Genomic DNA, 12,613 nt, shown 5'->3' on the forward strand with positions numbered 1-12,613 from the left:
CTTTAGTGGCCATATATCATCACAAAAGTGAAAGAAAAAAGTCATAAACCGAAACCTTTTATTCATATTTAGATACTATTCATAAATAAATAATAATAATCAATACTGTTCTACCTAACATAAATAATAGAATAGAATAATATTATTATAATTGAATAAATACAGTCAAGTCAGTTTTCTCAGGTCTGCTCTGTGTGATTAATGTTACTGAATGTTTGACATATTAACTTAATAATGAATTCATAAAGTAGCTAATGAATGAAAATAAAAAAAAAGAATTTACGGTTTATTTCTCAGTGTAACGCCATACTTCTGCCAGTAGGTGGCGACATCTGACTAATCTTTCACAACGCTTTATTTTATCATTTTAAGACATTTTAACACGTGCTCTCTCTCTCTCTCGTATTGTTGGTTTTACAAAATATAATTGATGAGTAAAAACTTATACGTCTAAAAAAAATATTTTTAATAATTAAGATTATTTAAAAAATCGAGATGAGCGGCCCTAGTTGGAAGAGTTGTAGTCGAAGGGAAGGAGGGTCAGTGAACGCAGCACAAAACAATCACGCGTGTCAATCGCGCAGAAGCCCCGCCCACACGCTCTGCCCCACGTTTGTAGTCGAGCTCTCCCCGCCACAGAGTCTCAGCGGTCGCCGTCAGGAGCGGAGCTTCTCCGTCACTCGCTTTCCTCACGAGCACACGCCGGTTCCTCTCACCGCCCGGAGTCTACTCGCCACGAAGGAGCTTCTCCGCCTCGCAGGTGTTTTCACTTCTCCGCCGACATGACGCTCCGGAGGCTCAGGAAAGTCAACTCCAGCTCCGGCTCGGAGGACGTTTACTTCCCCTCGTCCCGCTCCGACGGCTCGGTCTACAACCACAAGACGCTGGCGTTCTCTGGAGGAACTCTGCCCAGAACCTGCAGGAAGGTACCGGTACTGAGTCAATATTTGTGTTTACCAGCTGGAAAAACTACTTTTTTACTCAAACTGTCTTTTAACTCTAGAGTTTCCCTCTTTTAACGTCACAGGATAATTACAGTTGTTGATATTTTGTCTTTAAATAATTATAAATAAAGTTTTTTCCAAGGGAAAAGGCGTTTAAAGTGTAAAAACAAACACATTCCTTGTTGTTGGTCAGAAAATCCTGCTCCGAATAGAAAACACAAAGAAAGGTTTGACGTGAAAATAAAGTCAACATTTGAATATGTAAACAAGTGTTTGTTTGTTTTTACAAACGACATTCTTCAGCGTTCCCGCTAAAACGCCTCAGGAATAGTTTATTTAATCTATAAAATAGAGACTTTAAAATGTGATAAATGCGTTTTATTCATTCATGTAATTTACAGATGGAATGGAAAAATGGAAAATCTAAATAAAGATAAATATAAATTGACACAATCAAAATAATAACTTTTCTCGGAGCAAAACGGCGTAAATTCAATGAGACTTTAGTTTTAAACCAACATTTGTCTTTATAGTCGAACGATTCGAGGCTCGGTTTACTTTCCTCAGGACATTGTATTTTGTTTTATGTTAAAAAGTTTAAACATTTGTGTAAAATAAACCTTTTAAGCTTTTATTTTCAATTTAATTTCATTGTCACTTTGGTCTTAAACTAAAATATCAAATAGTATTTAAAAAAGTTTTTAAATTGAACTTTAGCTCATAAATGTTGCATTAATGGTTGCCATGATAGCGGTCAGTGGGTTGCCAGAGTGTCATCCCCCTCCGTCAACAATGACGTGCCTGTAAAGGAGATGGTTTCTGTCTCTGGTGGGTCACAGTTGTTCAGGTCCGGACCACCCGAGCCCTGCTGTGCTGGCATCACCTGGACCCGCATGTGTTGACCTCCATGATGTGTGTCGACCTCGGGGTCACACACTTGGTCCGGTCTTGATGAACGTGTAGACGAGAGTGTGTGTGTGTGTGTCTGCAGTGTGTGAAGTGAGACTCACACCAACATGTCGGCTTTAAGAGTTTTGTGTTTCTTCTTGCTGGGACTTGAACCTCCACACGGGGAACAGCGGGTCATTGTGCAGCAGCTCTGCTGTAAATGCTCTCATTGAGGGGGGGGGGCGATCTAGTGAGTGTGTGGGGACGCAAAGAAAGCAACACTTATGGACCTACAGTGATGGTGTGTGTGTGTGTGTGTGTGTGTGTGTGTGTGTGTGTGTAGGTGGCACAAAGATCCTTTCACTGCTGCTGCAGATGAAAATGTCTGAGTTACAACAGACCAGAGGTGTGTGTGTGTGTGTGTGTGTGTGTCTATGTGTCTCTGCATGTGTGTGTCAGTGTGTCACCGTGTGTGTGTGGGTGTATGTGTGGGTCTCAGTATCTTGGTGTGTGTGTGTCTTTGTGTCTCTGCATGTGTGTGTCAGTGTGTCACCGTGTGTGTGTGTGTGTGTCTCTGCATGTGTGGGTGTGTCATTGTGTGTGCGTGTGGGTGTATGTGTGGGTCTCAGTATCTTGGTGTGTGTGTGTCTTTGTGTCTCTACATTTGTGTGTCATTGTGTGTGTGTATCAGTGTGTGTGGGTCTCAGTATCTTGGTGTGTGTGTGTCTTTGTGTCTCTGCACGTGTGTGTCATTGTGTGTGTGTGTGGGTCTCAGTAGCTTGGTGTGTGTGTATTGTTGTGTGTGGGTCTCAGTAACTTTTGTGTGTACATGTCGTTGTCTGTGTTTCGTTGTGTGTGTGTCTTTGTGTCTCTGCATGTGTGTCAGTGTGTCACCATGTGCGTGTCTGTCAGTGTGTGTGTGTGTGTGCGTGTGTCAGTGGGTCATTGTGTGTGTGTCTCAGTGTGTCGCCATGTGTGTGTGTGTGTTACTGTTGAATGTCTACATGTCGAAGGCATATTCATATATGTGTGTGTGTGTCTCTCTATATGCGTGTGTGTTGCTGTTGAAGCCAGGTTCACGTGTGTGTTACTGATAAATGCTTACCTGTTAGAATACAGGTTTGTGCGTGTGTGTCATCTTGTGTTTCTGTGTGTTGTTGTGTTTCAGTGTGGGTATACGTGTTGCATGTGTGTGTTACTGTTGCCTACCTGTTGAAGGCAGGTCTGTGTGTGTTAGTGTGTCGTCTCATGTCGTCTTGTGTCGTCAAACACGTCGAGAGAAATCGGGTCAGATGAAAGTCAAACACTGGTCCACGTAACCATGACGATGACAGTTGAGGATCTGAACCAGGACCTGTGACCAGCAGTTGTTTGATCTGAAGGACTCGAGTCACACGGGTCGAGTCCTCAACTCCTTCTGACTCTTTTGTCTCCATTTTCAGGGCGACAACAGGAAGTGGAAACCAGCGGCTCCATCACCTGAACCCCAAAGGTACTGACCCGAGTTCTTCTTCACACCGGACCAGTTCAACTCTCAATATAAATGTTGTCTCACATTATCTGATGGTCCTTCAACATTCACTGGATTCAAACCAGTGCCCCCCCACTGGTCTATGACCTTGAAGGTCGGATGATGACCTTGAAGTAGAAAAAAAATAGGATGTTTTCTGGGAACATCCTTCAGACTCAAGTCTCCTTCCGAGTAAAAGTCTTTAATGACGGCAGCAAACGTCGTCAGAGAGGGTTCGGGTCGCGACCCGCCGGGTCAGAACTTCACACTCGCCCCTTTATTTCAAACCCGTCGTGACGTTCGAGTGTTTTGTCGGCCGTCGGAGGCGTTTGTGGAGCCGAGGTTTAAGAACAGACCCGCTCTGTGTGTCCAGGGTTCTGGAGGCCGTCCGGGTCGCCGTCGTAAAGAACCGACGCAGGAAGACGTTTCTCTTTTGTTCTGAACGCTCGTCATCACCTTCTCCTCCGAGTGACTGGAGGTCTTCAGACATTCCAGAGTCAGAGTGTAGATCGTATTGGGTTTAATTAAATTGAATTGAAACGAGTAAATCCTGTGTTTTCAGTTGTTAGTTCTGAGTCGTTATGACGTTTGAACCCATGACTTAAAAAGTCTCTGCTTTCAGGAAGTTGGTGGTCCTGGAGAAGAACGACGACGACACGTTTGGATTCGAGATCCAGGTGAGACATCTTGACACTGTGAACGTCACAAGTTACACAACAAACCATGAAGGAGGAAAACGGGACTTCAAACTCCCGAGGTCATGAGGTCACTTCCTGCAAGACCGGCGCTTGTCCAGGAAGGGCAGGAACCTCGAGCCCCTCGAGCAGAACAATTCAGATTCTTCCTGGACTTCCCGACATCAGAGCTTCTCTCACGAGGTCGTGTCTCTCCCGCAGACGTACGGGCTGCACCACCCGGACATGAACTCGCTGGAGCTGTGCACGTTTGTGTGTAAAGTGCACGAGGAGAGCCCCGCCCACCTCGCCGGACTCAAAGTCGGTGAGTCACATGACTAGAAATACTCAGGAGAGCAAGTGATAAATGTAAACAAATATATTATATTTCTTTGATGAAGTCATTTTGTTCTTCTGTTATGTGCATTTTATTTACTTTTAGATCTTATTGTGTAATGTTGTTTATTTATCATCATTTTATATATTATTGTTTTTATTTTGAGTTATTCTTTTTTTTATGATACATTTTTTTATTGTTATTTATAAGTTATTGTTTTTGTTGTTATTTTTAATGTATTTACTAAATGTCTCAATCTTTCTTTTTTTTTTTAAACAATTGGATTATTAAAAATATGTTTTAAAAACGATATAATTGAATAACTGGGAAAAATATTGATGTCGACGACAAAAACAATTGTGAGGACGTTATATAGTTTTTAGTTTAACTAAATCGGTAAAAAATTCACTTTGTAAATATTTACACAAATAAAATCAAATAAATGATTTATTCTTCATTTCTCATCTACAGCTAGTTATTTTATTTTAATATTATTATCTGTATAATCTTTATTTACCGGGTCCTTAATCATGTCATTATTACTACTCTGCTGGTTTGAATTAACCATTTAAATTAATTTTCCTTTTTTAATCTCAAGCACTTTGTGACTCTGAGTGTTTTAAAAGTTTATAAATAAATAATAATAATTAAATTAAATGATTAAATGATATAATTAAATGATTCTTAGTTGTGTCACGTGATCACATGGTTTCACTTCCTAAATTCCTCTCATTCCGGCCTCTTTGTCTCCCACACATGACATCATGGTGTTCTTGTGTTGAAACAAAAGTGTGTGTCAGTCACCCGTGGCACTCATTGTGTGTGTTTGTGTGTGTGTGTGTGTGTGTGTGTAGGCGACACCATCGCCGGCGTGAACGAGGCGGCGGTGGACGGACTTCGTCACAAGGAGATCGTGCAGCTGATCCGATCCAGCGGGAACTCTCTCAGGTACGGGACCGTTGCCACGACGACCAAAACATGTCCGAGAGGAAGGGGGATGAGAGTCACATGATCACGGGGGTTGGGGGGGGGGGTGGAGTGTGAACGGGATGCTGTAAAAACACACATGAAAGGCGACACACACTCGGGGTTTATATCCTCGACGTCTAATATCCGCCGCTGCTCGTGAAAGATGAAGACGACAATTAGTCAGAGTGTCGAAGACGCACTTGACACATGTTTCTCTCTTTTGAAGGCTGGAGACGGTTTACAGCGACGCCATCAGGAGGGCGGAGCTGGAGGCGCGACTGCAGTTCCTGAAGGTGAGAACAGATGCTGGTCGTGGGTTCTGACCCGCTCGCTCTGCACCTGTCGCACCAGCAGCGCACTCGTGGCATTCTTACTGCTGCCTAAACGTTCTCTGTGACACACACACACACACACAGACTCACACACACACTCACACACACACAGACTCACTCAGTCTGAGCAGCTGTGCTGATAATCCTGCAGCTCAGACGTCGGTCGTAAACGCTGAAACATTAACTAGCAGCACTTGTGAAGAACTTCCAGTGAAAACTCTCAAGATGATAAAAGAAAGAACAAACTTCCCACAACTTCCTGTCAGGTTTCTGTCATCAGTGGAACCATCAGGAGATGAAGATAAAGAGAGAACAAGTGACGTGTGTGAAGTAACAACTTCTTCTTCTTCTTCTTCTTCTTCATGCAGCAAACTCTCCATGAGAAGTGGGACGAGTACAGAACACTGATGGTTCAGGAGCAGAGGCTGGTTCATGGTGAGTTTGAGGGTTATTAGTAACTTCAATATGGTCAGTATTGGTTAGTGTCAGTAGTTTTTATGTCGGTAGTTGTTTAATATTGATTTGGTAATTGTTTATGTCAGTAGTTGTTTGTTATTGAGTCAGTAGTTGTTTATGTCATTAACTGTGTTTTATGTTAGTAGTTGTTTATGTCTGTAGTTGTTTAAGTCAGTAGTTTGTTATTGAGTCAGTAGTTGTTTATGTCAGTAAGTGTGTGTTATGTTAGTAGTTGTTTATGTCTGTAGTTGTTTGTCTGTAGCTGTGTGTCAAGTTAGTATTTGTTTATGTCAGTTGGTGTCTGTTAATATGTCTGTAATGTTGTGTTAAGTCAGTAGTTGTTTGTTATTGAGTCAGTAGTTGTTTATGTCAGTAACTGTGTGTTATGTTAGTAGTTGTTTATGTCAGCATTTGTTTATGTCAATAGATGTGTTTATTGAGACATTAGTTGTTTATGTCAGTAGGTGTTTAAGTCAGTAGGTGTGTGTTATTGAGTCAGTAATTGTTTGTTATTGAGTCAGTAGTTGTTTGTTATTGAGTCAGTAGTTGTTTGTTATTGAGTCAGTAATTGTTTGTTATTGAGTCAGTAGTTGTTTGTTATTGAGTCAGTAGTTGTTTGTTATTGAGTCAGTTGTTTGTTATTGAGTCAGTAGTTGTTTGTTATTGAGTCAGTAGTTGTTTGTTATTGAGTCAGTAGTTGTTTGTTATTGAGTCAGTTGTTTGTTATTGAGTCAGTAGTTGTTTGTTATTGAGTCAGTAGTTGTTTGTTATTGAGTCAGTTGTTTGTTATTGAGTCAGTAGTTGTTTGTTATTGAGTCAGTAGTTGTTTGTTATTGAGTCAGTAGTTGTTTGTTATTGAGTCAGTAGTTGTCTGTTATTGAGTCAGTAGTTGTTTGTTATTGAGTCAGTAGTTGTTTGTTATTGAGTCAGTAGTTGTTTGTTATTGAGTCAGTAGTTGTTTGTTATTGAGTCAGTAGTTGTTTGTTATTGAGTCAGTAGTTGTTTGTTATTGAGTCAGTAGTTGTTTGTTATTGAGTCAGTAGTTGTCTGTTATTGAGTCAGTAGTTGTTTGTTATTGAGTCAGTAGTTGTTTGTTATTGAGTCAGTAGTTGTTTGTTATTGAGTCAGTAGTTGTTTGTTATTGAGTCAGTAGTTGTTTGTTATTGAGTCAGTAGTTGTCTGTTATTGAGTCAGTAGTTGTTTGTTATTGAGTCAGTAGTTGTTTGTTATTGAGTCAGTAGTTGTTTGTTATTGAGTCAGTAGTTGTTTGTTATTGAGTCAGTAGTTGTTTGTTATTGAGTCAGTAGTTGTTTGTTATTGAGTCAGTAGTTGTTTGTTATTGAGTCAGTAGTTGTTTGTTATTGAGTCAGTAGTTGTTTGTTATTGAGTCAGTAGTTGTCTGTTATTGAGTCAGTAGTTGTTTGTTATTGAGTCAGTAGTTGTTTGTTATTGAGTCAGTAGTTGTCTGTTATTGAGTCAGTAGTTGTTTGTTATTGAGTCAGTAGTTGTCTGTTATTGAGTCAGTAGTTATTTTGTGTTACATTGCACTCAAAAGTGTTTGTAAACTAGAAGCTGCGAGTCACAGTAGTATTGCTCAGTGAAATACTAAGAAACTATACTATACTATACTATACTATATTGGTTCATAAGACGCTTGTGAGTCTCGTATCACATGACCAACACACACGCCCCTCATTGGGCGACAGCAGCTCCGCGTCACTTGAGTTGAAACCATGGTTGATCGTTGATAATTGATCGTTGATAATTGACTGTTGATTGTTGATCATTGACCGTTGACCGTGATCGTTGATAATTGATAATTGATAATTGATAATTGATAATTGATCGTTGATCCTCCACCAGGTATCGTGATGAGCGACGCGGCCGTCTACGAGTCCCTGGAGTCGGCAGGCGTGTACGGGAGCCTAGGAGTTCCTTCTCCAGCCGCTCAGAGGGCCCTGGTGTGTCCGGGCAGCACCGGCAGCAGCTGCAGCGTCGTCAGCACCAACACGGAGGACGACCCGCTGTACCAGACCTGCTTGTACCCGGCCGACCCGCAGCACGACCCCAACGCCCAGGACAAGAAGAAGAAGAAGCGCCTGCGACCGGCCAGCGAACTCTTCAACACGGCGCGGACGACGCTGAGCCGCAGCGCCAGCACTCGCAGCTACGTCCGCAACTCGTCGTCCGGCGCCGGCGCCGCCGGAGAGAAGCCCGTGAGCTCGCTGCAGAGGAAGCACAAGAGCTTCAGGCGACGCATCCTCAAGTTCATCCCGGGACTGAACAAGCCGCTGGAGGAGGAGGAGAGCAAACTGTGACATTCCAAACATCTGAAGAACTAACTTATTTATTTAACTGCAGGGAGAAGCTTTTCTCTTCTCTCATCCTCCTCTTTTTTTTTTACTTTGATACCAGCTGATTCCCCCGTTGCCAAAAATAAAGAAATATTTGTGAAGAAGAGCGGCTTTGTTGTCAGGCGTCCGTGGGAAACACTCGCTCGCCGTGCGGTCAGGAACATGTGACGCGGTAAATATAGAAGTGCTGAGGTCAGCGTGAGGCTGCAGGAGCGGAAGAGAAGAAGAAGAAGAAGAACGTCTGGTCCTCCAACAAACCTGCTTTTGGACATTCTGGGATTTGAACCATTCAGCGGTCGCTCCTGGGTGAGCTGTCAGAGAACTTGTTGCTGCGCTAATGGCTACGCACGAGGATGATTTTAAACTTTCAGGTAGTTGAGGATGACGTGAAAGAGGATCTTCGCATGTAGCCATTAGCGCAGCAAACGTACTAACGTGAAGAACCGTGGGGGGGGGCACTGGTCAGACTGACCACACATTCCCTCTTTTGTCTGACGGTGACGAAGTGATTGTTCCTCAGAAAGAGAAGAATGAGGGGGGGGGGGGGTCTCAGCTGATCAGCTTTGTCATGCATGGCTAAGAGCAGTGGTGGCCCCTGGGGGGTCACTTTCACTGAAGGTTCCGCTGCTACTATGTGCCTTAAACGTCCAGAAGACACTATTTTAAACTTTATATATATATATATATATATATATATAAAAATGTGTGTTTTGTTCCTTCTTTTGCTTGACGGCCCCTTACAGACCGCAACAGTACTCACTGTGGCCCCTGCACTCATACCTGAACACAAACACGTTTATGACTCAGTGGGAAATTTGAAAGTCAAAAACGTTGACATTTCTAAACATTTATTGGAAGTTCTGATGTCTCCATGACGACGACAGTCGCCCCGAATGTCTCACAAACCGCGACTGCTTCTCTAGAACGCTGACGTGGGAGGAAGAGCGAGCGTCGAAACTGCCGCAAGAATGCGAAGCTTCGTTCAGACAAAGAGGAAGTTTTTTTCGGTTCCCTCCTCGAGGTCTGGACCATGAGACGGAAATAGAGAAGCTGCTGATATTTGTGGTTCCGAGCCGGCGGCTCTTCTACACACGACTTATGTGCTCAAGCATCACTCTCACGCAGGAGCATCCGTCCCGAGTGGAGGGTCGTCATGGCGACGGATGCCGTCGTAAAAAAGATAAGAGGCTGAAAGTGTCCATCTGTGTTTGAGCAGGAGAGACACACCTGAGAGGCCATTACATTATGACCCCCTGCACCTTCACGTCGACCCAAGTCCAACCTTGAACCTGACCCCCTAACTCTAACCTTGACCTTTAACCCTAACCCAAAGAAAATTGTATTACAATTGGTTTTATAATTTATTAAGACACTTGAAAAAAGCATTAAAAGTAGACAAATCTTTACAAATTAAAGATGTTTTTTTTAAATGTATTTATTTGGTCCTTATCATGTCAACGATCTTAACAATATAAGTTTATATTTTCATTAAAATATGTCAGTATTTATTGACCATCAAAAAGTGAATTAAAAAATATTTCAGGGAAACTAAGATTTTATTTATCAGTTAAAAAATAGATTGAATGGAATTTATATAAAACGCAATAAAATAATAATAATGAAAATCATTTTAGCATATTTAGCTCAATTTATTCCTTGAGTTTATACTTTATTTCGGCTTGTAGTATCCACCACCTCATAAAATAATAAACAAATAACCCAAAACATGCCCTTAAGAAAGCGCATTAGAATAAATTGTTTGTTTTTTAAAAGTTTAAAACACAAAGTTCCTGAAAACTCAACCGTCTCACACTTTACTCCGTCCATAAGTAAGACAAACATCGTTGCCATGGAGACAGAGTTCCGTTACTGAGCCGGTTCCTCTTTTCGTCTCATCATGGTTTTATGGCTCTAGATGTCAGAAGGTCTGATAAGACGACATCTGCTGCTTCTTATCTCAGAACAATGGCAGGAAGTTTCATCACAAGAACGACTCAGAAGAACATGTTTGTGGTCAAATCACTTTTGTGAAGCCTGTCAAGACAGGAAGTGATGCGGATCAGCATGTGCTTGTGTTTTCCACTGAACAAATCAGAAAGTGAAGGATCAGAGGAGCTGGAAGAGTCTGTGTTTGTCCAGGAAGTTACAGGAACATGAGTCACTGGTGCAGGAAGCCTGGGGAGAATGGAGGTCCTGGACTTCCCTGGAACAGGACTTGTTGTCGTTCGTCCTCACTGTGAGAAACACGTGAGTGGTAACTAGTATGAAGGCCACTGTATCCTCTCGTCCTCAGTCATAGAGGACGTAATGACTTCTGCCATCTAGCGGTTGGAAGTTTAATTAGAACACAAAAATGAACAAACGCAGTGAACATTTGTATGTTGATTGAACAATAACACACACACACACACTCAATAGAATATAAATTAACCCCCCAAAAAATGTGAATCGAATAAGCGCACCAATAAAATGTTTAATAAATAAAATAACAAAATAAAATAACAGGATTAATTATAGTGTACCTTGTATGATGATGCATATATTTTAGGGCAAAGTGGATTAAAAATTCGACTATTACATAAAGTGATGTCAACAAGGCCGCCAGCAGACAAACTTCCCTTTTTTTTCTATTTATAAACAAAACTCGCTGAAGTGATAACTTAAGCCACAACTTCTGCTTCTTCGCGTCATTTGCAGATAAACGACTTTTGCCATGACGTCACTCTGGAGAAGATGAAGATCCTCGATGACCTGTGACGTCATCTGCAGATCATCTTAACATGAGTGTCAAGCGATTCAGCTGATAGAGCGCATGCGCCACCTGCTGTCACCCACTGGAATTACGTCAGATTTTTATAAACCACTCAGTTTTAGCGGATTTATAATGGACGAGTTATGTCTTCTTAAATCCACCAGAGGGCGCTCTAAGAACAAGAAATCACACCCGGATGTACACCTGCGCCGTCACAGTCACGTGACCAAACGAGCTGATGCTCCAGCTTGAACAACATTGAAGATGAAAACTTCCAACATGCTCATGACCCTGGCTTACTGGGACATCTGCGGGTGAGAACGTTGACTTTCTACACAACTACAGCAGCTGAGAACCATGTTGTGACTTAAACGCATATTAATGACGAAACTAGCGTTTATTAAAAGTCGTGATTCTATTTTGTTGAACTTTTATATTCATTCACTTTTGTCCTGAAGTTTGTTTGTAAATAAAACAATAGAACTGAGTCTTTCTCGTTCATGCATGTGTTGAATTAAAGTCACTTTCAGTAAAACTCTACTTGTTGTTGAAGCTAAAGCTAATGCTAAGAAGCGCACCTGACACTGATGAGGTCAAAGGTCAGTAGCACATCATCCACACATGCGCAGAAGGTCGACTATTGTAAGGGAGAAGTTTGTACATAATTTAAGGTTTAAAGTTAGAAATATGTTTCAAGGGTTTTACTTTTACGTTTCTTCACTTTATCGCCTTTAAATGTTTTTAAATCGTAAATTAAGTTTTGCAAATAAACGTGAATAAAATAAATGCTCAGATATGATCATATGTTATAACAATAAAAGTGATGTAAACAAATCCAATAAACTGAATTAGTTTTCTGTCGCGATCCTAAAATTTGGATCATTTGATCCATTAAACATTATTTAAAGTTAGTAAAGTGTTTAACATTGTTACGACCTAAACTAAACTTGTGTCATATATATATCTGTGTTATTTATCATTGATCGCCATGAAGTCATTTTTATTTATTTAACCTTCATTTAACTTGTATTAAACTCACTGTTAAGTGAATTAAAGCAGATTCTAGTGATGACAGGCGTCGTCTGAATCTTCCCCATTTTTTTTATTTTGCTTCAATAAATTAATTTCAATGTATAGTGAATATTTATTGTCTTATAAATCTTATTAATATTTTTATATTTTACTTTCAAAATTAAGAATACATCGGTTGTATTATTATGTAATACAAAATAATTTGATTCAAAATATATTTTTTAAAATGAATGAATGAATGAAAAGATGTTTAAACTATTGAATTACTTCCTTGTTGTTACGTGTCAATGCCGTTGGAGGGCGCTGTTGTTACTAAAGGCCTCGGAGCAGTATTTAAATGAAAGCGAACAACAAACTCTAGAAAC

General features: G+C 41.0%; 1 protein-coding gene across 1 annotated transcript; it reads left to right on the plus strand.

The window, feature by feature from the left end:
* Positions 1 to 36: 36 nt before the first annotated feature.
* On the plus strand, positions 37 to 8,570 carry tamalin (trafficking regulator and scaffold protein tamalin). The gene is made up of 8 exons (XM_087780982.1): positions 37 to 926; positions 3,275 to 3,324; positions 3,965 to 4,019; positions 4,239 to 4,341; positions 5,208 to 5,301; positions 5,549 to 5,615; positions 6,023 to 6,089; positions 7,974 to 8,570. The coding sequence occupies exons 1-8, from the start codon at positions 783 to 785 to the stop codon at positions 8,426 to 8,428; spliced, it is 1,035 nt and encodes a 344-aa protein (XP_087637108.1). The 5' UTR covers positions 37 to 782; the 3' UTR covers positions 8,429 to 8,570.
* Positions 8,571 to 12,613: the final 4,043 nt, after the last annotated feature.

Source organism: Callionymus lyra, chromosome 19, assembly GCF_982586985.1.
Source record: "Callionymus lyra chromosome 19, fCalLyr1.hap1.1, whole genome shotgun sequence".
NCBI lineage: Eukaryota > Metazoa > Chordata > Actinopteri > Syngnathiformes > Callionymidae > Callionymus > Callionymus lyra.